This window comes from Pristis pectinata, chromosome 27 (genome assembly GCF_009764475.1).
Source record: "Pristis pectinata isolate sPriPec2 chromosome 27, sPriPec2.1.pri, whole genome shotgun sequence".
Lineage (NCBI taxonomy): Eukaryota > Metazoa > Chordata > Chondrichthyes > Rhinopristiformes > Pristidae > Pristis > Pristis pectinata.
The window spans coordinates 20,125,127-20,151,470 of NC_067431.1; the positions used below are offsets into that span (position 1 = coordinate 20,125,127).

The 26,344-nt window shown below is 38.7% G+C and overlaps 1 protein-coding gene across 1 annotated transcript in view; it reads left to right on the forward strand.

Moving 5' to 3' along the window:
- ube4a (ubiquitination factor E4A (UFD2 homolog, yeast)) overlaps window positions 1–26,007 on the forward strand; it is a 45,992-nt gene extending 19,985 nt beyond the window's left edge. Inside the window, exons 8-20 of the mRNA XM_052039986.1 lie at window positions 1,130–1,321; window positions 2,922–3,255; window positions 4,979–5,105; window positions 6,291–6,598; window positions 7,819–7,951; window positions 11,674–11,861; window positions 16,253–16,353; window positions 17,270–17,383; window positions 18,086–18,260; window positions 21,017–21,197; window positions 22,010–22,157; window positions 24,377–24,534; window positions 24,637–26,007. Coding sequence (XP_051895946.1) covers window positions 1,130–1,321; window positions 2,922–3,255; window positions 4,979–5,105; window positions 6,291–6,598; window positions 7,819–7,951; window positions 11,674–11,861; window positions 16,253–16,353; window positions 17,270–17,383; window positions 18,086–18,260; window positions 21,017–21,197; window positions 22,010–22,157; window positions 24,377–24,534; window positions 24,637–24,769 — 2,292 coding nt within the window. The 3' untranslated portion in view covers window positions 24,770–26,007. The remainder of the gene's footprint in view (window positions 1–1,129; window positions 1,322–2,921; window positions 3,256–4,978; window positions 5,106–6,290; window positions 6,599–7,818; window positions 7,952–11,673; window positions 11,862–16,252; window positions 16,354–17,269; window positions 17,384–18,085; window positions 18,261–21,016; window positions 21,198–22,009; window positions 22,158–24,376; window positions 24,535–24,636) is intronic.
- The last annotated feature ends 337 nt before the right edge of the window (window positions 26,008–26,344 follow it).

The window sequence follows — 26,344 nt, forward strand, 5'->3', positions numbered from 1 at the left end:
TAAAGTGCCATTCAATTTAGCTTTTCAGACATTTGTAATATCATTGTGTATTGAAGATGATGTGTTCTATTATGATATGAGAATATTTCATGACTAAAGCAAAATTCTAGTTCTGTCCTACCATCCCATCTATGTTACTTGCATTGTGGGACAATCTCATCCAGTGATTCAGGTAAAATCTTTGATATAAACTGTTTGGAGTTTCTGTCCTGATTTCAATGATTCTTTAAATACAACCGACGGACTGATTGATCTTGCATTTCATCCTGATAAATATTTTTTTGTTCATAGAGTTAAATTTAGAATAGAACTTGCTCCTAATATACTGCTGCCAATGATCAGTACACCATCCCAGACTGTTAGTGAAAGATGTAAATTCAAGCTATTGTGATGATTCTGGGCATCTTAGAGTGTGGAATGGGAAGTTGTCTGCAAGGTGCCCTGTTTTGACAGTTTGAATGGAAAAATGAGCTCAGCATAAAATTTATTTTCTGATCTGTTGCGCTGCAGCTACAAAGTCTGACGTGAACTTTGAAAATAACCCCGTGGAGTGTTAATCATTAGTGCCTTATTTCTTCAGTTAAACCAAGAATAGCTTGTATGACGAAAGCTGCTTCAGAAATGTCACCGTCAGCTTGGCTTTATTTTCTACTCCTGTTCTCGTTCAGCTCTCAATAAGTTGCTGACTTGGATTGGGAACTGGTTCCATGGCTGCCGTTACCTGCTGCCACTTTCCTCAAATAGCTGTATTTTTACATATGAACCTCTATGCTGGGCCACAACACAGCTGGTCTCTCGTATGCCCTCGCTCAACCTTGTATTCATACCCTAGCTCTGCCTTTCTCAAGTTGGTAAATGAGCATCTTCCATTTAGGGAAGCATTGGTAGTCAGGAGCTAAAGCCTTTGTTTTCCTCTGTGTGATTTTACTAACCTACCTTAGTGTGAGGTAGTGGTTAAAAGCCATTTACTTGTAATCTTGGAACTTTTTCTTAATTTCCACAAGTTTTAATTCAGCTGCTAATTACTGTGTAGATACAGTTGATGTCACTTGGTTGAATATTTAAATTCTTTTGATTTTTGATAAATCCATGAATTTCAATGCAATTAGCTTCTTAAATCTGTCAATAGGCTTTCTTGGAGCACATTGAACCAAAGGATCCAAAAAGTGGTAACTTGTACCAGCAGACCCTGCTGGGAACTGTACTGAACATTTCTTGTTTGCTGAAGACTCCAGGACTGGTGGAAAGTCACTTGTATTTTTTGAATCCCTCGCGATCTAGTCCTCAGGAAATAAAAGTCCAAGAGTCAAATATTCACCAGGTGCGTCTTTGGCAAGTTGGTTTCTTTGAGGGGCTGTAATGTGGTGTGGTGCATGCAATTTGATGTGATTTTTCCACCATTTTCATTTCAGATGGTCATCCTCTGCCTCTGGGTGGAGGATAGATTGCACCTTTAACTTTGCGTGTATCAATCTTGTTCTAGCAGGCAAGAGGCTCAAAAATTTTCAATGAATATTCATAGAGGCCATCCATTAGTAAAGAGAGCCTATAGTTCTCTTGTCTTCCCTCATTTCCTCCCCTCATCCTGCTACCCTTGCAACCCCACAACAGTCATGCACTTCGGTAGAAGGAATAAAGGCATAGACTATTTTCTAAACGGGGACTGAATTCAGAAATTGGAGGTGCAAAGGGACTTGGGAGTCTTAGTGCAGGATTCCCTAAAGGTTAACTTGCAGGTTGAGTCGGTAGGAGGGAAGGCAAATGCAATGCTAGTATTCATTTCAAGAGGACGAGAACATAAAAGTAAGGATGTAATGCTGAGGCTTTATAAGATGTTGGTCAGACCACATATGGAGTACTGTGAGCAGTTTTGAGCCCCATATCTAAGGAAGGATGTGCTGACATTGGAGAGGGTCCAGAGTAGGTTTACAAGAATGATCCCAGGAATGAAAGGGTTAACGTATGAGGAGCATTTGATGGCTCTGGGCCTGTACTTGCTGGAGTTTAGAAGGATGAGGGGCGATCTTATTTGAAACGTACCAAATATTGAAAAGCCTGGATAGAGTGGACGTGGAGAAGATGTTTCCAGTAGTGGGAGAGTCTAGGACCAGAGAGCACAGCCTCAGAATAGAAGGAAGTCCCTTTAGAACGTAGATGAGGAGGAACTTCTTTAGCCAGACGGGGGTGCATCCGTGGAGGCCAAGTCATTGGGTATGTTTAAAGTGGAGGTTGATAGGTTCTTGATTAGTAAGGGCATCAAAGGTTATGGGGAGAAGGCAGAAGAATGGGGTTGAGAGGAAAAAATAAATCAGCCATGATCAAATGGCGGAGCAGACTTGAAGGACCAAATGGCATAATCTGCTCCTATGTCTTATGGTTATGTATCTTGTGCAAAATTTGAAGAGTTTGTGGCCGACATTGTTAATACAGTGTTGCCTGTAGCCATTTACTATTGAGTATGATAAATAGTCTGAAAAACAAAAAAAGCTGCAGATGCTGGAAATCTGAAACAAAAGCAGAAAATGCTGGAAATACTCAGCAAGTCGGGTAGTACCTGAGAAAAGAGAAACAGTCAACGTTTCAGGTCTGATCCCCTTGGGATATGTTGAGGTGTGATATTACGCAAAAATACACATTCTTTATTAAATTACTTCCATTAAACATGGAGTTGATAGTGGCTGAGCATATGTTTGTTATTTAGATCACGTGAATTTAATAGTTTGAAACGTTTGTCTTTAAATTTTATTTTGAATCCCTTTGTCATTTAGTGTGTACACAAATTTGCTGTTAACTCTGATTAGATTGATGGCTAGTTGCTTGGCCTCAATTGTCTGTTGGTTTTCCTGCTGCTTACATCAGATGTTATACTTCATCTTGGGTTTGGAGAAGAATGCTCAGATATTCATACTTTCATTTTACAGTTTATGGTTCAATTTCATGACAAAATCCATCAGATTCTGCGGAACCTCATCCAGCTTTCCCCTGATACAAAGCATGGCATCCTTTCCTGGCTCGGAAACTGTCTCCATGCCAACTCTGGACGGACAAAAATCTGGGCCAACCAGATGCCAGATCTCTTCTTCCAAATGTATGCATCAGATGCCTTCTTCCTGAACCTTGGTGCTGCTTTGCTGAAACTCTGCCAACCCTTCTGCAAACCAAAGTCACCTAAGCTTCTAACTTTTAACCCTACTTATTGTTCCTTGAAGGAACTGAATGAAGAAGAGCAGAAAAGTAGAAATGTACACATGAAAGGTATGAACTGAAATGGGAATGGGTGGCTTTTACCAGTGTCTAGTGGTTATCTTGGTTGAGGTTAAGATTAATGTACAGCTTTCACAAGCTCTTTGTGCAAGTTTTTTTTTGCAGTCTCCCTGGTTAACTTCCCATCCATGCTGCAGTTCTGGTATCAGGTCAGCCATAGTCCAAGTGAATGGCAAAATAGATTTAAGCCAAGATGGATGGAGTTAAAATACAGAACATGATGATATTAATAACAATAGGGTTGGGAGGGGATAGGTTGGATTAAACAACTAGAGAAACAAAGGACTGCAGATGCTGGAATCTAGATGAAAAACACGATGATGCTGGAGGAACTCAGCAGGCCAAGCAGCTTCAGTGGAGAAAAGCAGGCAGTCAACATTTCTGGTCAGGACTCTTCTTCAGGAGGTGTCCTGAAGTAGGGTCCTGACCCGAAAGGTTGACCGCCTGCCCTTCACGGATGCTGACTGGCCTGCTGAGTTCCTCCAGCATCATTGTGGATTAAACAACTGCCTTGTGTCCTATGAAAAACTGACAAGCCTACCCCAATTCCTGTGATGCTAAATGAAGCATATATCTGTCATCTTGGCTCAGATTGACACTAAATGAAATCTACTGGGAGACCATTTTATTCTGCTTCACTTGTAAGTTAGTTTCAGTATCATTTTACATAATTAAGCTTTGATTTCCATAACCCATTAAAATTGAGTGTCAATTCTCTCTTTGATGTAGCATTTGATTATACTTGCTGCTGACAGGAATCTCAGCTTCTTACTGAATCCTGGCCATGAGGTCCATTCTGTTGGAAGTAATCAATACAAAACAGTAATCAATACTCTACCTTTTCATAGTGAAGAAGAAATAAATGTCATCTTGGACTGGCACTGCAACTCACTCTGAAACCAAAAGACTGTGGGTTCAAATGTCATTGGAGTTCTTTATGCCCTGAACCTGCTTTGCCAAAACCACATTAGATGGTCATGGATTTCATTGATATGGGAGTATTTATATTGGAAACCAAATAACTGCTGTGTTCACTAGAATTTTTGTCCTTGGCACACAAAAAAAAACAAAAGCCCACCTGATAATTCACTTCATGCTTTGTTTGCAGCAGACAATTGAGCTGCCTGATGTGTAGCCCTGGACAGCCCACTGAAGGAAATATGTGAATTTCAGAGCACTGCATCATCAGCAATGGCCTGATGGCAGGGATTGCTGTAGGTGGAAGTAATCGGGGAGGGAGAGGAGGTGGTAGGTTGAGGAGGCAATCAGGGTAAAGAGGAGGCTGGCTAGAATAAGAATGGGAGTTCACCAGGAGTCTGGTCAAAGCAGCAGTTAAGGGAAGAGGGTACTGGATATACTGGCTTCATGTTCAGATAAGTATCCTTCTCTGTTCTTGATAACCCAGTTAAAGAAGCTAGGCTTGTTATTTGCATGTGAAAAGGAGCTAGAAAATATTTTGTACATGAGCAATGGACATCACTTAAGATGCATTAACTATACAGTGGGCGGTAGACTTCTGGTTCAGTTAACAAATGCAGATCTTTCATGATAGTAAACTTTAAAACTGTTTTAACTGTCTTAACTGTTTTAAAACAGTACAGCCTTGCTGAATTTTGAGTCTATAATATCCAGTATGTAAATTGTTAAGCCTTAAATAAAATATTTTTAAACAGGAAAATCAACTTTCTGAAAGCTTTTTATTTCTTTGCATTAGGCTTGGACAAGGAGACCTGCTTGATTCCAATGCCACAGGGACTGGAGCCACCATTTGCTGAAACGTACAACCTGGTCACAGAGAATTTAATCTTGACTCAATTTGCTTTGCGCTTGGGTTTTCACAGGTACTGAGTAAATGCATAAATAACCAGATTGTAAGAAATTGTAAGCCTGAAAGCATATCAAAACTGTGTTGCATCATCAGCCATTTAGTTTTCCTGTCCTCTCCATAAAAAGGGAAGTTTCACTGCTCTAAAATGGCATTGAAATCTTATTCTCAGGTGACTAAGCAGTAAATCTGGATGCTAATCATCGACTGATTGAGTGAACAATAGAGTGGCCACAACGCCTCATGGTTTTGATATCTTAAATAAAGCTGTGCAAATTAATGCAGACAGTAAGGACTAAAGGAATTGAATGTTTATGGTAGCTTTCAAGCTGTGGCAAGCTGCTCACCATCACATGGAGATATAGAATATGATATTTTGATGAATCTGGATATTAAAAGATGCCAGTAAATGAATATCATGGCAAATCAGGCAGCATATGTAGAAAGAGAAACAAGGTTAATGTTTCTTGTTGAAGAGCATTTGTCAGAACTTGCTCCTATCCATCCCACCCTCATCTAAAGCTAATTTACTTTCCCTCTTTCCCAGCTCTGATGAAGGGTTTTTGATTTAAAACATTAATGCTGAGTGTTATCGGCATCATCTGTATTTAAGGTAGAAGTAAACAGGCATTGTGGTCAAATGTCCCATGTTGAGACCCAAATGAGAAGAACCTTGTTTTGGAAATCCATTATCTCCTAAAAGAAATGCCTTTTGGATATATTAGATAAATGGAAAAGGTTTTTTTAGAGGGTAATCTTCAGAGATATCATCCCTCATTGGCTGAGTAGCTGAGGATGGTCAAATTAGAGGTGAAGAAAGCTTCCTCGGTAATTTCCCTGATTCTATTATTTCTGTTCCCTACCATCTCCAATGTTCAATGTTATAGAAATTCCCTTTAAAATAGGAATTGACTGATAATTGGTTTTAATTAATTTTCACATGTATAAGCTTGGAAAAACCAATGAGAGCATTAAAAATGCAGTCACTGTTATACTGCTATGACATTTTTTCATTAAAATTACAGGTTCAAGTTCAAGCATTGGAAAATAGCTTTGCCTGCTCACCCTGATCTGCATGCAGAATTTCTCTCTTCCTTTCACAGGGTTTTTCTGGAATGCATTGTCTCTGTGGGATCTCCCCATTAACACATTATCACACAAGGAACTCTAAATGCTGCAGCTGTGTTCTTTATTTTTACAGATTACACGATCAAATGATAAAGATGAACCAGAGCCTGCACCGGCTGCAGGTTGCCTGGAGGGAAGCGCAGCAGTCTTCCAATCCAGCTGCAGACAACCTGCGTGAGCAATTTGAACGGCTGATGACTATTTACTTATCAACTAAAGCAGCAGCCACAGAGCCGCAGATGCTCCAGAACTGTATGAACTTGCAGATCTCCACCACAACGATATTGGTCCAGTTTTCTCTAGGCAACCAAGGAACAGAATACGTGGAGGTGAAATTCCCTCTTCTGGATGTGGAATACTGCATGCTTTCTCATGTTCCAGGTATATAGCGTGTCCTAACGGAGATTTAAGCACATTTGATGTGATCCTGTGGGTGCTGAATCAATGAAATTTTCAAGTTGATTATTAATAGATTTTTAATAGAGTATCCAAGGATATGAAGCCATGTTAGGTCAATATAGTTGAAATAAGAAACAGGCCATGATCTTGCTGAAACAGGATTTTGGAGGTGAATGTTCTGTATCTAGGCAGATAGTGTGTCTTCATCTTTGGACACTACAAAACTGAGGACACCAGTGTAGTTTTGTTTATGAATGTTCATTTTATTCTTAAAAATCATCTCAATGTGATTAAATTGAGCTTCAGTTTTGGCTCACTTGACCATGCTAGCCGTATGATACCTTGAACCTGAATGATTCCTCTTGAATATGTGAGTGTATTGTTTAATTTTTTTGCTTACCATCTTTTTGACTCCATTCTGTTTACTTTCTTTATTCTCACTTAAAATTAGCATTCATCCCATGTCTCTTTGCTGCTTCTAACTCCAAACACATGTGAGCATGGCTAAGGGTGAATTAATTTTTATTTATAATGAAACACTGTAATTTTAATGGAAGTTATATTGTTCACCAGGTTTATAAGTAGCTCTCACGCCCGTCGTCTTGCTTTTTTTATGATGTTAATATCCTGAGCTCATTTTTCTTTGACCAATTTTTACAGACCAGTCAACCATGTCAGATTCCTTGTCCTTTCTACTTCCAAGATTCTAATTATGTAGTTTGCCTCTGTATTGGCTTACTTAACAACTCACATTGTTTAGCCAGTATCTAGGTATGGCTTTCCTATAATTATAGTGGGACGTGTGGGCACTGGAAGGGCAAATGCCTACTTTCCAAATCATATTGATTACTTTCCAGGGTGCCACTTCACTAAATAGTGGAGCTTGGTGATTGAGAATGGTGGGGTGGTTTACTGCCCTGTATTTCTCGGTCAGTTGCAGTGATCCTATATTATACTTCTAACTATTTCAGCAGAATTTACATTCATTGCAATTAACAGGTCTGTTTTATACTTTTGGGCAGAATGGCATTAAAAGCGTCTGTGCAATGGTTACAATACAATTTTGGAATAGTAAGATTGAATGGCCTGCAGATCTTTTTAATATCAGCCTAACTTGCTAAGGAAGATCATCGAGTAGTTTCTAGTTAATAATGTGCGCTGATTCTTTTTGATATAGTTACTATTGTGTTTCTTTGTCACAGAATTCTTTGCTGAAAATCTGGGAGATTTTTTCATCTTCTTACGAAGATTTGCAGATGACATTCTGGAAACTGCAGGCGATTCCCTGGAACAGCCTCTAAACTTTGTCACTGTGTTCATGGGTAACCTAGAGAGGTAAAAGCTGGGAACTTTTTGAATTTGCTGGTGGGCCTTGCACCATCAACAATGTGCAGGTCTTAGATATAGCAGCAGATTTTGCATTGGGAATTTTTATATGCGAGTGCTACCCTCTCCCATTACACAGTAAGTGCTGGTAGCAAGCACCTTCAGAGAAGTTACAGCATGGATGGATGATCAATTATGTTCCTCCTCCATCGCAAAAAGATGCCTTGTGTCTATTTCCAGAGGAGCAATCCCTCCTCTGTCAGTGCATTGTGATTACATTTCTCTCATTCATCGTCCAAATGAAATTTAATTTTGAACTAAGAATTACCAAAGCTGCTAAGAATTAAATTGAGACTGCCCAAATTCATTTTTACCTCCTACTGAGACCAGACTTGTATTATGTTGATCTGGGCTGTATTTAGAGCCCTGGTGTCTGGTAAGGGGCTTGGTGTCCAACTTTCCCCCCTTCCACCTGAACACTATTATTTACTAAAATATAATTTTCTGCAGGTGCTACAGTAACTGCACTATTACAGATAATAACTTAGAGACCCAAGGCTGGATTGAATAGGAGTGAAGATATCTTACTGCAATTATGTAGGACCTTGGAGTTTCCTTAATTTTGCTTTTACATAGCTCAATTGTATCTCCGTGAATATCAGTTAAGGTGCATTAATATGTGCATTGTGTTGAATTTTTGTTCCTTTTTCTTTGAAGTGCACTCTTAGGGGGATAAGGTGGTAGAATCACAGAATCTTTAAAGGATTGTAACACAAAAATGCCATTTGACCTATCATTTTGTGCCAGTTTTTAAAAAAAAGCTAGCCAGTCTAATCCTGCACTGTAGCATTAGGTCCATAACCCTATAGGTTACAGCGTAGTTGGACTAAGATAATAACAAACAGAGGCAGGGGCGTGCTATTCTGCCTTCTGGTTTTCCTGCATCATTCAGTTAGGTTATGGCTGATCTTTTATTTCACTGCTACTTTCCTGCACTAACCCCATAACGCTTGAATTCCTTAACATCCTAAAATCTATTAATCTGTCTTGCATATACTCAGTGGCTGAGTCTCCACAGCCCTCTTTGATAGAGAAAACTCCACCCTCTGGGTAAAGGAGTTTTTCTCGTCTTGGTCTTGAATGGCTAAACCCTTATTTTGAGTCTCCTGGTTCGAGATACCCAGCTAAAGGGGACATCATCCCTGTATCTGCACTATCAAACCCCATAAGAATGTATGTTTAAATGAGATCACACCTCATACCAATAAATTGTAGAAATCTTAGACCCAATCTGCTTACTCCGTCCTCATTGCACAAGCCCAGCCTCATCCCAGGAACCAATCTGGTGAACTTTCAAGTATTCCATTCCTAGGCTTGAGAGACCAGGTCTATACAGTTTTCCAGATGCCATCAGAGCCCTATATAATTGCAGTAAGCCACCTTTAGTTTTGTACTTAAATCCACTTGCATGTTGGCTTTTACTGCCATTTGCCTTGTTAAATGCTTGTTATACCTGAATATTGATTTTCAGTGATTTGTGTAGGACACCCACATGCTCTGGACACTGACTTTTCAATGTCTCATCATTTTAAAAATACTCTTAACATTTTTGTGTTTTTTAAAAGAAAGGATAATCTCCCATTTTTCAACACCTACCATTTCCTTGCCCATTTACTCAACCTGTTTATATCCCACAAGGACATTTTTGCAACTCTCACAACTTGCACAGTCACCCAGCTTGGTATCATCAGCAACCTTGTATATGTTGTACTTGGTTCCCCAATTCAAATTATTAATATAGATTGTGAACAGCTTGGGCCCCAACACCAGCTATGGTTTTCCAACGCTAATCTTTGTTTTCTTTCCTTGAACTAATTGTCAATCCAAGCTAGTGTGTTACTCCTAATCCCATGTGCACTAATTTTGTTTAATCTTGTGTGTGGCACCTTATCAAAGGCATTCTGCAAGTCAGAGGATACCACATCCACTGGTTTTCCCTTGTCTATTCTGCTAGTCACACATGATATGACAAGTACTGGTTAGCCCTTTCAAAGAGCTGATGCAGGTATGATGATCTGAATGGTTATCTCTACTGTACCCTTTCATAACTCTACAAATTAAGATGAAGCATGCAGAATTAAACTGCAGAGTTGATCTCCCTCCACTAGGGGAAGCTATAGTTTTCATTTTTTTGAGGCATGTCAATAAGGTTGGTCTTTTACCTGCAGCAGTTCAATGTGGAATTTCTCCTAAAATTACTATCTGCCTGCAACTTGGCGTGCCGCTGTGAATATTCTCTCTTCCCCAAACCGGTGGATAGGCTGAATAAAAGCAGTGCAAGAGAAGGAACATTGAATACAATCGTTTGAATTGGGTAAATTTTCTAGGTTAAAAAAAATAGTAAACAAACTTTTGTGGTTTTTTTTGTTGCTGACCATTATAGGAAGTCCAACATTTATTTCTCCTCAGATATGAATTTTTTTGTAGAGAGTGAAGCTGTTGGGTGAGGACGACGTCATACATTCCATTGTTTTTTTTTACAAAATATTTGGGTGAAAACTGGAAACTTCTCTCATCTTGTTATTGTGGTTCTGAACATGTTGCAGTAGAGCAATGGGTTTCAATATTTATTTCAGTGACACAAAAAGAGAGACATATAACAGTTACACACCACCCCCACTTCTTCAAACACCACTAGCTTGGGGGTTTTCATTGCAGGTTATCAGCTAGAACAAATATTGCTCCTCTCGCCGAAGCCAAAAACCATTGGCAAAATACATCAAGTTTCCCAGTTGGAGTCCTATGTAGAGACACAAAAGCTTCCAGCATACATAAACCATTTCATAACAAATGGAAAATGTTCTCCTGAATTCTGGAAACTGCCTGACAGAATTTCATGCAAGCAAATGCCCATATACAAATAATGGCAGCAGATATTGGCAGCTTTAACTGAAAAATGACCCCCAAAGGAATGGAACATCAATGTTTAATATAGATTTGTCTCTGAGGAACACTTGGATAAAACAGCACACACATAAAAATGTTATGCAGTGTAGTTTGGAATACTGAGTTTCACGATGATTCTTTCATCTGCAATATTGGTTGGTCTCATCATTGGATTTCAATAAAGTACATGTTTGGGCATTGGAAATCTTTCTGTTTTGTCCGCTTGCACTAGAACAGCAGCCAATCATCGGTGCTCCTCAGGGTTACTGGCTTTTAAAGCAGTGAATAGTAATAACAGCTTGAAGTGATGAATTAAGAGTATCACTCAAAAACACATTGGCTGATGCAAAATATTTTGCTGTTATGAGTTGAAAGTACCAGACATGGTTAAACCTGCTGATGACCCTGGCAGAATTTGGTGATTTTTATTTTTCCCCTCTCATTCGTGTTATTTATTATTCTATCATGCTGATTGTATCAGCATGGTCACCGCTTAATATTTGAACCATTCAAATTGGGAAGATCCCAGGCTGAATTTTATCAGTGCTAATTAAGACAATCTCATGTCAGTAAGGAAGTTTGATTGGGTCAACAACTTCTGAGTTCAGATGGGAAAAATTAGGGAAGCTGCTTCTGGAAATGAGTTGTGCTTCAGTATTGCATATCTCCATTTGTATAATTTACATCATTGTTTATTTTCACAATAAAATCCTAACATCTGAATCGTATTAAGAGATGTGTGCTGACTGGCTTGTTTCTTTCTTCCTCATCTCTTTATGCCTCAGGATGAAGAACCCTCACTTGCGAGCAAAGCTGGCTGAGGTGCTTGAAGCTGTGATGCCTCACATGGAGCAGGTGCAGAACCCAATGATCAGCAGCATGTTCCACCGAGAGCGGGTCTTCTCCTCATTTCGGCAGGCATATTATCTCGCTGAAGCACTTATCAAAGTGTTCGTGGACATTGAATTCACAGGTATGTTTGAGATGTAACAGATAAATATTAAAGCAATTGTATATAACTGTACAACCACACATTTTAAAGTACTTCATTGGCTATAAAATGTTTTGAGATGTTCTGGGGTTCAAGAGACTATATAAGCACAAGATTTTCTTTTAGTTTTATAAGTTGATGTACATCATCACACCCCTACTTTGCAGATAAGTCACTGGGAGTAAAAAAAAAATACCCATGTTATTTACCATGATTCACCAAAGAGCTTGAAACTTGTTTTTGATGTGCTCTACCATGCACTATTAGTGCATAAAAATGGGAAGAAACAGGCCAGGAAGGGAGTCTGATGGAGTCATGAGTCAGACAGGAGTGGTGGTGCAGTGATCAGAATGTAAACAGTCAGCAAACGGCATTGAACAAGTGACTGCTCTTTCCATCAAGGATTATGGTGATAACATTGCAGCATTAGCCATTTCAAACTTTCCTTTATGATTCTTCATACTGTATCTCTCCCAAGCACATCTTGACACACAGAAGGCTAAAGGACATCTTGGCTTAATGGCTTCTAATTCGTCTCTCTTCCCTCTCATCAAAATTCAATCAAATTTTTGTAGGAAATGCATGAATCTCCTTTTATTTAAAAAAAAAATCATCAGTCAAAATTGTTTTAATTTTACTGCACAGAAGTTCCAAGGCCTGTGAGTTCTTATAGATTTTTCCAGAAAGATAAGATAATAGCAATGTGTGTTAATGTCCTTTAAGTACAGCCTGGGTGGAGGAAGTAACAAGAATAATCTACTGTCCTTTTAGCCTGGTCACCTCTTTATGTTTGAACCATGCAAATTAGGAAGATCCCAACCTGAATTTTGTCAGTGCTAATTAAGACAGTTTAATGTCAGTAAGGAATTCTGATTGGCTCAACAACTTCTGAGGTCAGATGGGGAAAAACTTAGGGAACCTGCTCCTGGAAGTGAGTTGTACCTCAGTATTGCATATCTCCATCCTACTCTCTGCTGAGGCTCCATGTGATGTTTGGCCACTTGGAATGCTAGGGCTTATGGAAAAGTATCCCTGCGAAGCATGTCACCTTGTGTGCTGGTGGGATGAGTTAATACTATTTAGTTTAACATAAAAAGCAAATATTGTGTTACTGTTGTAATCAGCAGCACAAAACCTTAGGGACTTTTAATCCACAACTGCAGCTGCTTCCTCTAAAAGGTTGAATGTTGTTTGCCAAGAAAATCATTTTCTAACCACTTTAATTTTTTGTTCTTCTAAAATCACCTGTTTATCTTCAGCATATCCTGTGGCTATGTAGGTAATTTTAGGGCCACCTATTGAATAGTGTTCAAAAATAAATGAATGGGCATTTCTATTGCAAAGCTGATGCTCAGTTTTTACTGGATTGTTGAATGATAAAGCTATTCCCTATTTAACTTTGGCAGAACCGAACTGTGCAAAACATGGATTGCTTTGAAGTTCTTGTCTTCCCAAGTTGGAATGAAAGTTCACTTTGTTGGGTGAAGGGGGATGTACAAGTGAATAGGATCAAAAGAGTGTTTTTAGATTATTTAATGATAGGTCAGTACAACACAATTTCAAATGCCATATTTAGAGCTGCTGTCATAAGGTGTAAAATGTGAGTAAAACTTGGGAAAGGATGTCTCTGTAAGATAAAAGTGAGAAATTCTTGAATCATTTTAAACCAAGAGAACAGGGTAACTAAGATTACTTCCACATAGTTGGTCTAAAATAACAGATGACCATCCACACCTATAATTACCATTTGACTAACGTAGAAGATGTAGTATTGATTTGAATGACAAGTCAGGCTCAAACTTCACTTGTGTACTGAATAGAACCCAAGAGTCCATTATTTCATAAAACCTCATTGCTGACCACTTTACAGTAAGAGAAAGTTAGGATTTGAGTTTCATTCTGTCAACTGTAAGGTTCAAATGAGTAAAGGGTTTTTTTGCAGATACTCTGTTCTCTATTTCCATCCCTTGTATTTGAATTCAGTCATAATACTTTGCCACCAATTTTAACATTGTTCTTGGTGATGCTTACTATTGCCTCAGTTGGACTGTCATTTAGAAGGGATGAATGTTTAAGAAATAAGATAATATAAGATTTCTTAACTAGTCACATGTACATCGAAACACACAGTGAAATGCATCTTTTGCGTAGAGTGTTCTGGGGGCAGCCCGCAAGTGTCGCCACGCTTCCGGCGCCAACATAACATGCCCACAACCTCCTAACCTGTATGTCTTTGGAATGTGAGAGGAAACCCACACAGTCACGGGGAGAATGTACAAACTGCTTAAAGACAGCAACTAGAATTGAACCCAGGTCACTGACACTGCAAAAGTATTATGCTAACCGCTACACTACTGAAAGTACTCCATGAATTGTTCATGAATTTTTTGAAGTGAGCTATTTGAATTATCTTGTCATTGAGCATGTATTTCTTACTGGGGTATGATTTTATGTTGGATAGGTCCTCTAGACACGTGGCCACTCTTCATATACACACATAGCTCATAGAATCGTACAGCATAGAAACGGGCCCTTTTGGTCCACTTTATCCACACCAACTGTGATGCTTATCTACACTAATGCCATTTGCCCACATTAGACCCGTATCCCTTTCCTATCTTAAGTTACCTGTTCAGTGTTTTAAACATTGTAATTGTATCTACCTCTGGCAGCTCGTTCCAGATAACACCATCTTCTATGTGAAAAACGTACCTTTCAGATCTCTCCTGAATTTCTCCCTTCTCATTTAAACCTGTGCCCTGTAGATCTAGACTCCTGGGAAAAACACTCTGAGAATCTATCCTATCTATGCCCCTCAGTTTTATAAACCTCAAGGTTACCCCTCAGCATTTGACATTCCAGTGAGAATAAACCCAGCCAATCTAATCGATCCTTATAACTACAGTCCTCCATGCAAAATCCTGATGACTCTCTTCTGCGCTCTCTCTATCGCTACCACATCCTTCCAGTAGTGCAGTGACCAGAACTGTACACTATAAACCAAACTGGTCATAAAGGCTTTTTAATCCTCAGTGGTTTGATATGCAAGCACATGCATTAATGGTTGCAGGATAGCTGCCAAGAATACAAGCTGTTTTCGAACCTTTAATGCTGAGGTTATTTATATCACTTTGCTTTGAGTTGAATAACCTCAAATGCTGAAGTTTACTTGGTATGTATGGATCAGTGGATAAGCTTGCTGTCACTGTCATGGATTCATCTTTTGGCAAACTGTACAGATGTAGTACTGAAAATGCCCAGTCATAAAGTTCTATAGGTTAAAAATCCCTGGTTGTTTCTGTAAATGTTTGTGACAGAGGTGCAGCACACTGATGCACTTGCTGCAATAGGACTTGGGTTTACACTTGACTTTCACTATGTATTGAACTTGTGATTGGATATTTGCTGAAAAGGAGTTGTATGTTTCCATATAGGGTAATGAAAGCAAGAAGGCCTTGTAGAGCTATCCTCAAACCAGCAAATTTGGCAGATGCCTGGAAGAAACTATTCTCTTTGGCATCAGTTGGAGCAGTAATTAGAAACCAAAGAAATTGGGTGTTAATAGCCCAGTGGGATGATTACATTACATAAATCAGTGGAAGCAGCAATCACTTATTCAGGGCCAGACATTGAGACACGGGCATTTAGATCCAAGAGGCAGTGCAGGTAGAACCATACCTTGGTCTAATGTTTGTTGTTAAGTTGGTTGGTCAGTTTTGAAAGGGAATGACTGAAAGGGGTCTTCACCTTTATAGCATGCTGAAAAATAGAGATTGGATAGAGATTTTGTCTCCTATGGACCTGACTCTAGCATGGGACAGGTATTAAAGAAATGCTGTCATCAGATTGACCATCTGCCATCAGATTGGCTGTGTTTTAATTCTGTACCCAAGAAAATCTCTTCTGAAAAGCACTAAAAAAAAAGGTAAATTCAGAACACAACTTCAAACTAAGTTATAACAATAGGATAGGGGAACATGGCATCAGTCTAAGAAAAGACAAAATGTCAGCTTTGTTTTTACATGTGTAACCTAAATATTGAAAAATACACTTTAGAGTCATTTAAAAAAAAAATCTGGATGCTGAGATAAGAAGGATGTGGGTTTAAATAATTGGATAGAGAGCAATGCCAGGAGCCATCTCATCCATCTCTTTGACAGTTTTGTGAACTACCAGGAATTTGAGCATCAGATTCAGCATCATACAATATACCAAATGACATATGGAACATTTGAATGACAATTTATCAGTAAATTACTACATATTTGCCTTTTCTGTTTGACTAATATCCGAAGGAGTTTCCAACTAATAACCAATGGTTAGACACAAATGTAGTTTGTGTGACCACTGTTACTGACATTTTTTGCCTCCAGGAGATCCACATCAGTTTGAACAAAAATTTAACTACAGACGACCTATGTACCCTATCCTAAAATACATGTGGGGATATGATAACTACAGACAAAGCATCAAGGTCTGTATTATTTTTATCTATTAAGTGTATTATCTCCTTATATGCTGTGCACTCTGTATAACAAATATACTCTTTGTAGTTGGCCCATGGAAGGTATGTTAAGAGCGCTACCATCTGTACTCTATACTACAATATTTTCCTATTTTTAATATTGGGGTAGTAATTTAATAATCAGAACGTGAGGAAATGATTTTGTGATAACCACTTCCCTTGTCCTAGGTCAACAGGCTACAGTAAGCATAAAAGAAAGGGGCAGGAGGTGGGGGGTTTGGTTGAATGAGAGTGAAGTGATGAGCATGTGGAAAATAAAAGCTAATTGTAACAAGGCCACATTTAACTCAAATTTGCTCTGATTGCTGACTTTCTCTTGCAAATGTTGGATCAGGTTCTTGACGTTGGTGAATCTGGAAACTTGGCAATAGTGGATATGTATGAAAACCTTTTACTGTGGTGATTTTATGCAAGTGATACAACAAAAACTGCCTGTATATTTTAAAAAAAACTTTAAAGCATTGTTTACTGGTCTGGAGTCCACGGGAGAGATTGTGTGCCTGGCATGGGAAATTCAAAACTCCTACAGTATACCTACTTTACGGACTTATGGGATGATGTTCTTGGAGAATGGGTTGAGTTTTGATCTACTCTAACAGCTGTTCCTAACTTTGAATGCACGTGTGTGCCTGAAATGGAGAGCAAAGCATCCTTCATCCATTATCTTGATGAGATGCAACTTCGGGTCAAGTGGAGATTCCTCAATCGTTAATGTTGTAGTGAAATAAGTTTACAATTTAATATCTGGCAAACCAGGAAGAGACTTTGTTTTGCAACTGTAAAAGAAAACTTATGATTGCATGGTATAAATTACTTTGTAATTGAACTGTTCATGCTGTTTTCACTTCTTCTCTTTGACTTTCAGAATTTAGCTGACTATGCATTTGACAACTTGGAGGCAATGAACCCTCCACTTTTTCTCCGATTTCTCAATTTGCTCATCAATGATGCCATCTTTCTGTTGGATGAAGCCATCCAGGTATCTTGTGCAAGCAAGTTATCTTTGTTTTCATTTCAGTTTTTAATGTGCTGTTCTATAGTCTCCTTCAAAAATTAAGGCAGATTTGCAACCGTTACGGCTTTGTATTTTCCCCCACTACACTTCTGAAGGTACTGACTCATTGCTATGTGCCAGGAGATCTTATTTACCTCTGATATGTTCACAGACTTGGTGTCCATCTCTCAGTTCTTTGTGTGAATGTTCTTTGAGGGCGTTACAAATCAGACTAATTCTTTCTCAGCAGGACATCCACATGGCATCTTCAAGTCAGGGTGTAAATAGTGATTGGGAGCAGGAACCCTTACTAATTTTATTTTCCCCTTTCCTCTTTAGCCCAGGGACATTGAGAGTAGTGGTTGAATTAATGGCCTGGTTGAAAAGAGCTAATAGCACAAGAGTTACAGTTGTTGTGTTTTGCTCCCATAATACTGCATGATAGATATTTATCTAATAAGTCACAGGGTCTAGTGGGGAGGTTATAAATATTTGGATTTGATTGATTTTCCTTTTGAATTGACTAATCAGTAAAAACTCGCATGCAATTGCAAAAACTACCAAATGACATGATGGGCTTGGAATAATGACATTTCTATCTCACTTAAGCATTTAAGTTCGTAAAGTTCAGTTACTTGACTCTGTAAATTGTTGTTTGAAGGTTTTATTTTTTATTAAATGTTATAGTATTTGAGCAAGATTAAGATTCAACAAATTGAGAAGGACCGAGGAGACTGGAATAATTTGCCTCCCGAAGCTCGTAGGGAAAAGGAGGGCAACCTTCAGATGTTTGGGCAACTTGCACGTTTTCACAACATCATGTCCAACGAAACAATCGGAACTTTGGCCTTTCTCACTTCAGGTCAGTGCTTTTGAAATGCCATATACAACAAGAGGAGAATTGATGGAACATTGATATCTGATAGCTCTAAAGTTTGCTGCATGTGAACTTTAATAAGCTCCAAATACTTATAACCTCCAGATGGGGTCAATTCACTTGTTTAAGATGCAAAGGCAGATAAACCTCTAGGCATGTAAAATATGCCTTGTTTTATTTTTTCTGAAATTCTTGCAAAGGACAAAAAAAATTGCAGCAAAGCATTATGGTTTGAATTCAAACCCTTTGTTTCAATAACATGAGGTGTGATGTGGAATATATTGGCTGAAGCAGGTTCAGTACTAACCTGCAAAAAGTAATAAAATAAATACTTGAAACAAAAATATTGCAGGAGAATTAGTGTGAAAGATCAGGGGAGAAGGACTAATTTTGTACCCCTCTTAAAACATTGGCATGTGCATGGCCAGATCACTTCCCTCCAAGCTGTTTGCTTCTACAAAGTTGAAAATTATCCCTCATTCAGCTGCAAACAAATCTTCTAAATACTGATGAGAATGAAGTACTTAACATTAAAGCCTAGCACTAGGGGTTGTGTTGTTTACACTAAAATTATTTTGATATTGGCTATCGTATTTAAATGTTTATAATGTGACTAGCAAGTGATTGCAACAAGCAGTTTCTGAACATACAGCAGTACAGGCCCTTCAGCCCACAATGTTGTACTGAACTAATTAAACCAATGACTCCTAATCAATCTAATCCTTCTTCTCTGCACATTGACTGTACCCCCTCTCTTCTCTGCATATTCATGTGCCTATCTAAGAGTCTTTTAAATGCTGCTATGCTGTCTGCGTCTACCACCACCCTTGGCAGTGCATTTTAGGCCCCCACCACTCTGTAAAAAAAAAACACAAAAACTTGCCTTGCACATCTCCTTTGTACTTTCCCCCCTCACCCAAAATGCTTGCCCTCTAGTACTAGAGATTTCAGTCATCGTAAAAAGAACTGACTGTCTGCTCTATGCTTCACATAATTTTATAAACTTCTATCAAATCTCCCCTTAGCCTCCACTGCTCTAGAGAACACAGCCCCAGTTTGTTCAACCTGTCCTCATGGCTCATGTCCTCCAAGGCAACATCCTGTTGAACCTCTGCATCCTCTCCAAAGCCTTCACATCCTTCCTATAATGGCACAATCAGAATTGAACGCAATATTCTGAATGTGGCCTAATCAAAGTTTTAAAATTTGAAGTCCAGAGCATTTTGTGCAGAGCCTTACTGCACAAGAATCTGATTTTTGAGTTCTATATTTATAAACCCTGATCCTGCTTCCCGACTAATCCTCACGGAATTTATCCCCAAATTTCTGAATAATTCTCTCTTTGGCATGCCAGTTCTTGATATCCTTTGTTTTGCCTCCCAATTTAAAAACACAAATGTGTTGAAAATCCCCATGACTTGATTCTGTTTGAAAGTATAAATTCAAATTTCAAAACCTAAACATCATGTGATTCAAAGATGACCAGTGACTTACTTTAATGGACTAAGCAGTATGATCTGACTGGTGTTTATTAAGCTTCAGACATTGTAACTATCTTGCATTCAGTGCAAGAAGAGAACCTGATTCTGATCACAAACGAGCCATGCTTAAAATACCCATTCTCTCTTAGTCATCTAAAACCCAATTTTATTTGAAAACTTGGAAAATTGCAGTTCAGTTTGTGACCATCTGTTCTGTTCCGCGAATAGTGATTATTTAATTTCCAAAGTATGGATGCTGCTAACTGAATGTAATGAGAACTTAAGGCAGTGACAACAGAGCAGATGCAATGAAATGCATTTTTGTAGAATAGAAGCCGAGCAAAAATTCCTAGTTGGGAAAGCACTTGCCCCAAATTGAACTCACAGGCCGATCCATTATTTATAGGTAGCAAGTTATTTTTGTATGTAAATGCTTGAGCATAAAATTATTCTAAAATATTTTAAATGGCAGTTATAAAGCTGTGTGTTTTAAGATAGGATTGTAGGATGGTGGCATTCTTGGCAGTATATGAACTGTTGTCCAGAGTACGCTATGACTTTGCCTTTCTTTCCCAGCTCTGAATTGGCTACACTTGAGGAATTCAGATTCCAGCTTTAACCCTGAATCCATTTATGGTGCTCACTCATTACTAATTCACTGTATACTGCTGTTGTGCTATTATATTTAGGATCTTGTCTGCAAACCAGCCTGCCTGTATTAAGTGGCACTGCAGAGAGAACATAAGAACCAGTGTAGAGCAATCGGCCCATTCTGCTATTTAATTAGATCATGACAAATGTGTGTCTGAACTCTTTTTACCTGCTGCAACTCCATATCACTTGACGCCCCTATTCTATAAAATTAGATCCACAAATACCATTGTCCCAAATTTTATTCTCAGCTTGCACTGAAGTTCAGCCTAGGCAGCAGAAGGATGTTGCAGATGGCTGCCATGCTCTTGGGCTGCAGAGGGGCAAAACAAAAATTGTTTCTGTTCCTGGCCACTGTTCAGGGATCTTTGCTGGATGTTGGATGAGGTCAGGACTGAACTTGACTGTGATGTTATTCTTGAACAATCAGTGACAGTTGGACAAAGCTGGTCAGTGTGCTGTGATTGGTAATCAGTGTCCCTGGAAGTCCATCCCAACAAGAGTCAATACCAACAGGAGTAGAAGAAAAGAATGGAAGGTATTTTATTTTTAAAAAGCTGCCTTCAAACTGCGATTGGTTTAGTTACCTACCATGATTCTCTCTGCCAGAAATCAAGGCCTTGTGTGTGCATCCCATCCTTGCTGAGCGGATCATCTCGATGCTGAATTACTTTCTTCAGCACTTAGTGGGGCCTAAAATGGGTGCCCTCAAAGTCAAGGATTTCAGTGAATTTGACTTTAAGCCTCAACAGTTGGTGTCTGACATTTGCACCATCTACTTGAACTTGGGGTAAGTGACAACAGTTCAACGAAATGTAATTCTGTCTCAGAGAATACCTGGAGCCTGAGTCTCTGAATTGGAATATGCCAATTTGATACTCGATTACTAAAGACTAAAAGATTTATGATTGCTAAGAATGCTGTAAAATAGACATTGTCCTCCTTCGTCCCTTCAGGTTGTTACTGTAATTAGCATTCAAGACCATGGAAAATACAAAACTGAATACTACTTTCCCTTTTCTCCCCCATTTAGATTTATGCATATATTCTTTGCCAGTTGCAAGATTTGATTTCCCATGTGCAATTTGTGCACCATTTTAACATTTAATCTTTACTCTTGTAAAGATAGACAGGGAAGGATTTCAGTTTGTGGAAAATACAGTGTGTTTAAAAGAGCACAGAAAAGAAGTTCAACTTGCAACTGAACAGGCTGCTGATCTTTTCTCTAATCTCTACTGGGTGGTCAGCAACTAACCAGTAAAAAAAAATGTGTTTAGGAGCAAGTAGAATGACTGTATTCAAGTAGATGATCGTCATCAGAATCGACTTCTTCAACAAGAAGAGCTAGTATACGTGACGTTAATGAGATTTTCTATTTCTACCTTTTATTTTGATTCTGATAATGGGATTTTCTGTTTTAAATTCACTAACTTGTATGCCTTAATCCATGTCTGAATTTAGTTTTAATTATTTCTTAAGTACACAGTTACAATGTGTTGTTTAATTTCCCTTGATTTTGGGGATTAAAACCAAACATGTTGAAAAATTGTTTGATTGCCTTAATTTTTAGTTGTTAACTCGCCCTTTCTCTTCCACCATCAGAGTGAAGGAGGGTTTCTGTGCTACAGTGCCAAAGGATGGGCGCTCCTATTCCCCTATGTTATTTGCACAAACGGTGAGAGTATTGAAAAAGATCAACAAGCCTGGCAACATGATCATGGCATTCAGTGAACTGGCTGATAAAGTAAAGGTAGGTACATTGTGTTCTCAACATGTCATATATTTAATCAAGTGGCTTGATTTGTCAATAAGCCACAGATGCAAATCTTAAAGATGCTAATATCGCTGGTGGATGTAGAGCCTTTGGGATCATCATGATCGAAATAACACATTACAATAGCAACTGAGAATACCAGGCAACAAAAAGATGGTGTTTTAGACTTGGCTCTCATGCATTCGTAGTTAACTGCCCTGCCATATGTTAATACAGGAAACAACGTTGTAAAAGTATTCTGTAGGATGGCTCCAAGTGACATTAGAAGTTGTTTGGGAGTAGAAGACCAGAATGAACTAGGAAGAGAATGGGAGCAGAGGATAATCCATGTCTTACTGAAGATGTTAGATCAAGGATAAACAAACACCATGTGAGTTAGCAGAGATACTGGAATAGAATTGGAACAATGTACACTTGTCATCTTAGACCTGGGTCTTAGTAAGATTAATTTCATTGTGGACGACCTTAATTTGAATTTGAAGTTAGATTGGAGGGTGTTTTGTATGGATTAAAGGATTATTAATTTGCATTTTAGTCCCAGTGCATTGTAACATTAAACTTGATCCTCTGGCTTGAGTGTTTTACTATTTATGGTGTTAAACTAAAAGTGGGGAGAATGACCTTCCTGATGGCAATCATTCTCAACTCTGTCTTTATGCCGCTAGTTATGAATTAAAATTGCAGCATAATGCTATTAGCATTAAAGAAATCAACACAGACGCTCAATTTAGTTTTGGTTTTTAGATGTGGTAACAACTATACGAGCTATGATCTCTACAGAACAACTTAGTTTAATAATTTGGTTATAAAGCAGCCACCTGTACTTACATTTTGTTTTGAGATGCTAGCCTATTTATTAAAATAAGCCCCAATAAGTAGAGCAACATGCCAGGGAGTCCAAAACAAACTTTAGTCATACATGTTAAAACATCCTGGGTATCTGGTGCTATAACCTAGAAACAATGTAATTGCTGAGCCAGTAAATATGATGTCTCGACAAGATGCAACCTTTGTGAAACTAATCTGCAGGATAATCTGCTAATTTGTGGAATGGAATCATGGAGGTTCCTGTTAATGGAATTCCATAGTGATTCCTAAATCATGGCTGTAATCTGAAACTCTCTGCATAATTTGGTAATATTATCCTCTTACTGGCAACAGTCTTTTCTCCATGAAATTCTAACAAGACTAGAGATTCTGGAAATCAGAAGTAAAAAGTCCTGGAAACACTCAGCAGGTCAGGCAGCACCTGTGGAAAGAGAAATAGCTGACATTGAAGGTCTGAGGTCCTTCATCAGAACCGGGAAAGGGAAATCTCCTCTAAGTTGGAGAAACCAAATGCAGACTGGGTGCTCACTTTGCAAAACACTTTCATTTAGTCTGCAGAGGTAACCTTGAGCTTCAGTTGCCTGACACTTTAAATTCACCATCCCACTCTCACCCTTCTGACTGTGGCCTCCTGCAGGTTCAGATTCGGATTAGTTTGTCATATACACCAGTGTGCAATGAAGTTCCTTGCTCACATGAAGCTCACAGAGTAAACAGTATACATGGTAATAATAACTGCATCAAATACAGTGAGTGCAAAACAACAGAATGGTGCAAAGATTGTAGTGCAATCTATTACAATAAAACCCAAGGCAACCTTAAGGAACAACATTTCATCTGTCTGGGCACATTGAAGCTTTCAGACTCTATTGAATTCTCCAACTTTAGGTAACTTTCTTTTTGTCCATATTAGAACTGGCCATTCCTGCCAGTCATCCATCTGTAATTTTGGCTGTGTTTTTTCTTTCCAAAAGTACACTCTGGCCTGTTGGGCATGTCCCATGGCCCCGTTATTAACTACACATAACATGAGCACAATCTGTTTCAAAATGCCTCATTAATCCATTTGGCCTCATCAGAGATATTCCCCTCATTCTACCCGTGTCTTCCCTGCCATTGCATCTGAAAACTAACACATTTTCTCTCCCAATTCTCCCAAATGGTCTTGGACTTGAACCATAACTCTTTTCCTCTTTCCACAGATGCTGCCTGACCTGCTAAGTGTTTACAGCATCTTCCATTGTTTATTTCAGTCTTTGCTCCATGTCTTGAGTTTGCCATTCCCAGTAACGCACAAGTTTAGGGAGGTTGCTCCCTTTTGCTATGGTACCATTCTTGACCACCAATAACATGAATCTGCTAATCAGTCTCTCGCAGACCTGCAACAGCAAGAAGAGGAGACATTTGTAGATGCACCAGATGAATTCCTGGACCCAATAATGAGCACACTGATGACTGATCCAGTTTTGCTGCCCTCCTCTCGGGTGACAGTTGACAGGTCAACCATAGCTAGGCATCTCCTCAGGTAAGCCGTTTTTTTGCATGGTCCACAGTTGATGGCTGAATTTTAAAGGATGAATTACATTTACATTCTTTGTTGATTTTCCTTTTCAATTTTTTGTTTTAGTGACCAAACGGATCCATTTAATCGTAGCCCACTCACAATGGATCAGATCAAGGCAAACTCAGAAATAAGAGAGAAAATTCAGCAATGGCTGGCAGAAAGGAAACGACAGAAGGATCAAAATGGGCAGACATAGAATGATAAAGCAAAAAAACAAATGAAATGTGCAGTTGTGGAACACTTTACTGCTGTTTATACCTGCCTACTGTACCAGGACTATCCAGGGACTATACCTTAATGGCATATCTTAATTCATCTTCACAACCCTTGTTCAGTACGAATCAATCTAACGGAATGTTCTTCTTGTAGCTGTGTAAGAGCTTGGCCCAGCACAGTTTCACTTTTGCTCTTAGGCAGCCAACTGCCAGCATTAGCAAATAGCATTCAATGTTTTCCTAATGAGTTGGCTGACTAGAAATCAGTACTTGGAGAATACCTTAACATAAGTCAAATGAAGGAGGAATTCTTGACTAACACAATGGCTGTTTCAGTTGGCGTATTTAGTAACCTTGAAATTATGCTGTGTGGTATTAATCTTCAAGCATTATTTGTGCTTCTATGAAATTCCTTTTTCAGTTGTTTCAATGGGCCTGCTAACTTACTCTATGGGGTTTAGAGACTCCACTTAAATAGCAGAAAAAGGAATTTGATAGCTACTGCAGCACATCATTCCCAGGCCTGTTTTTATTTCTCTGTAACTTATCAGGATCATTTTTTTTTAAAGCATTGGATGCTTATTTATCCAGCTAGAAAAGCTTTATGGGTGTAAAGTGGGAAGCAACTAATAGTAATGCACCTGCATTGGTGAACTTGGTCTTTATAACCAGCATGCCTCAAGACTAGTACCATTGTACATTTTCCGTAAAATTAATCTACAAAGAGAAGGTGGGGTAACTCCTAACGTGTTGCTTAAATTGTTTGGGGGAAAAAAATCAACTGGTACTTCCATGCCAGGATTTGCATCGAGGAACATCAAAAAATCCCTTAAATTATATCCTTGATACCAGTTGTGTGGTTGAATCCTTCCAAACGTTGGCATGTTCCAATACATCTGCAAGTATTGTACACTGGGAACTCAACCTCATAACTCTGTTAAACAAAATATTATAGTTTTTATCCATGTTTAGTGTACAGAAACAGATCATCTATATTAGGAAGTCAATAAATAGTTAATATAATGTGCAGAATGCTCAATGACTTAAAAAAAGCTAGCTGTACTCCCAGACAGATGAGCACAATGATAACCAAACTCCTGCAATGTTTACCCCCCTCCCCTACCCACCATTGGATTCCCATTTGGAAAACCAGGTATTGTACAAGAAAACTCAAGCACTTGAATTGGTTTGGCCGCTTAATAAAAATGTTTCCATTGTATGATGCTTTTTCTCTCAAGGACTGCAATATAAAGGTTAAAGGCTTATTGTGTCTAAATGAACTTCAACAGTTTTCTAACAGGAAATACTGTTTGTTTGCAAGGTATTGATTTTTTTGCAGATTCCTGTGCTTTCTCTTTGCTCTTCGAGCTCATTGACCTGAAGGATTATGTTTATCATCAACTGCTTATTTCCAAGTCATCAGTTGACTCTTTGGCCCATTTCCTTAATGAGGATGGATACTGGTTATGCAAGTTTGTACTGGGATAAGTGAACATTACCTAAATTATACTGGGTCAATGCAAAGAATGCCATCTGGGATATGGATGCCCAAGTTT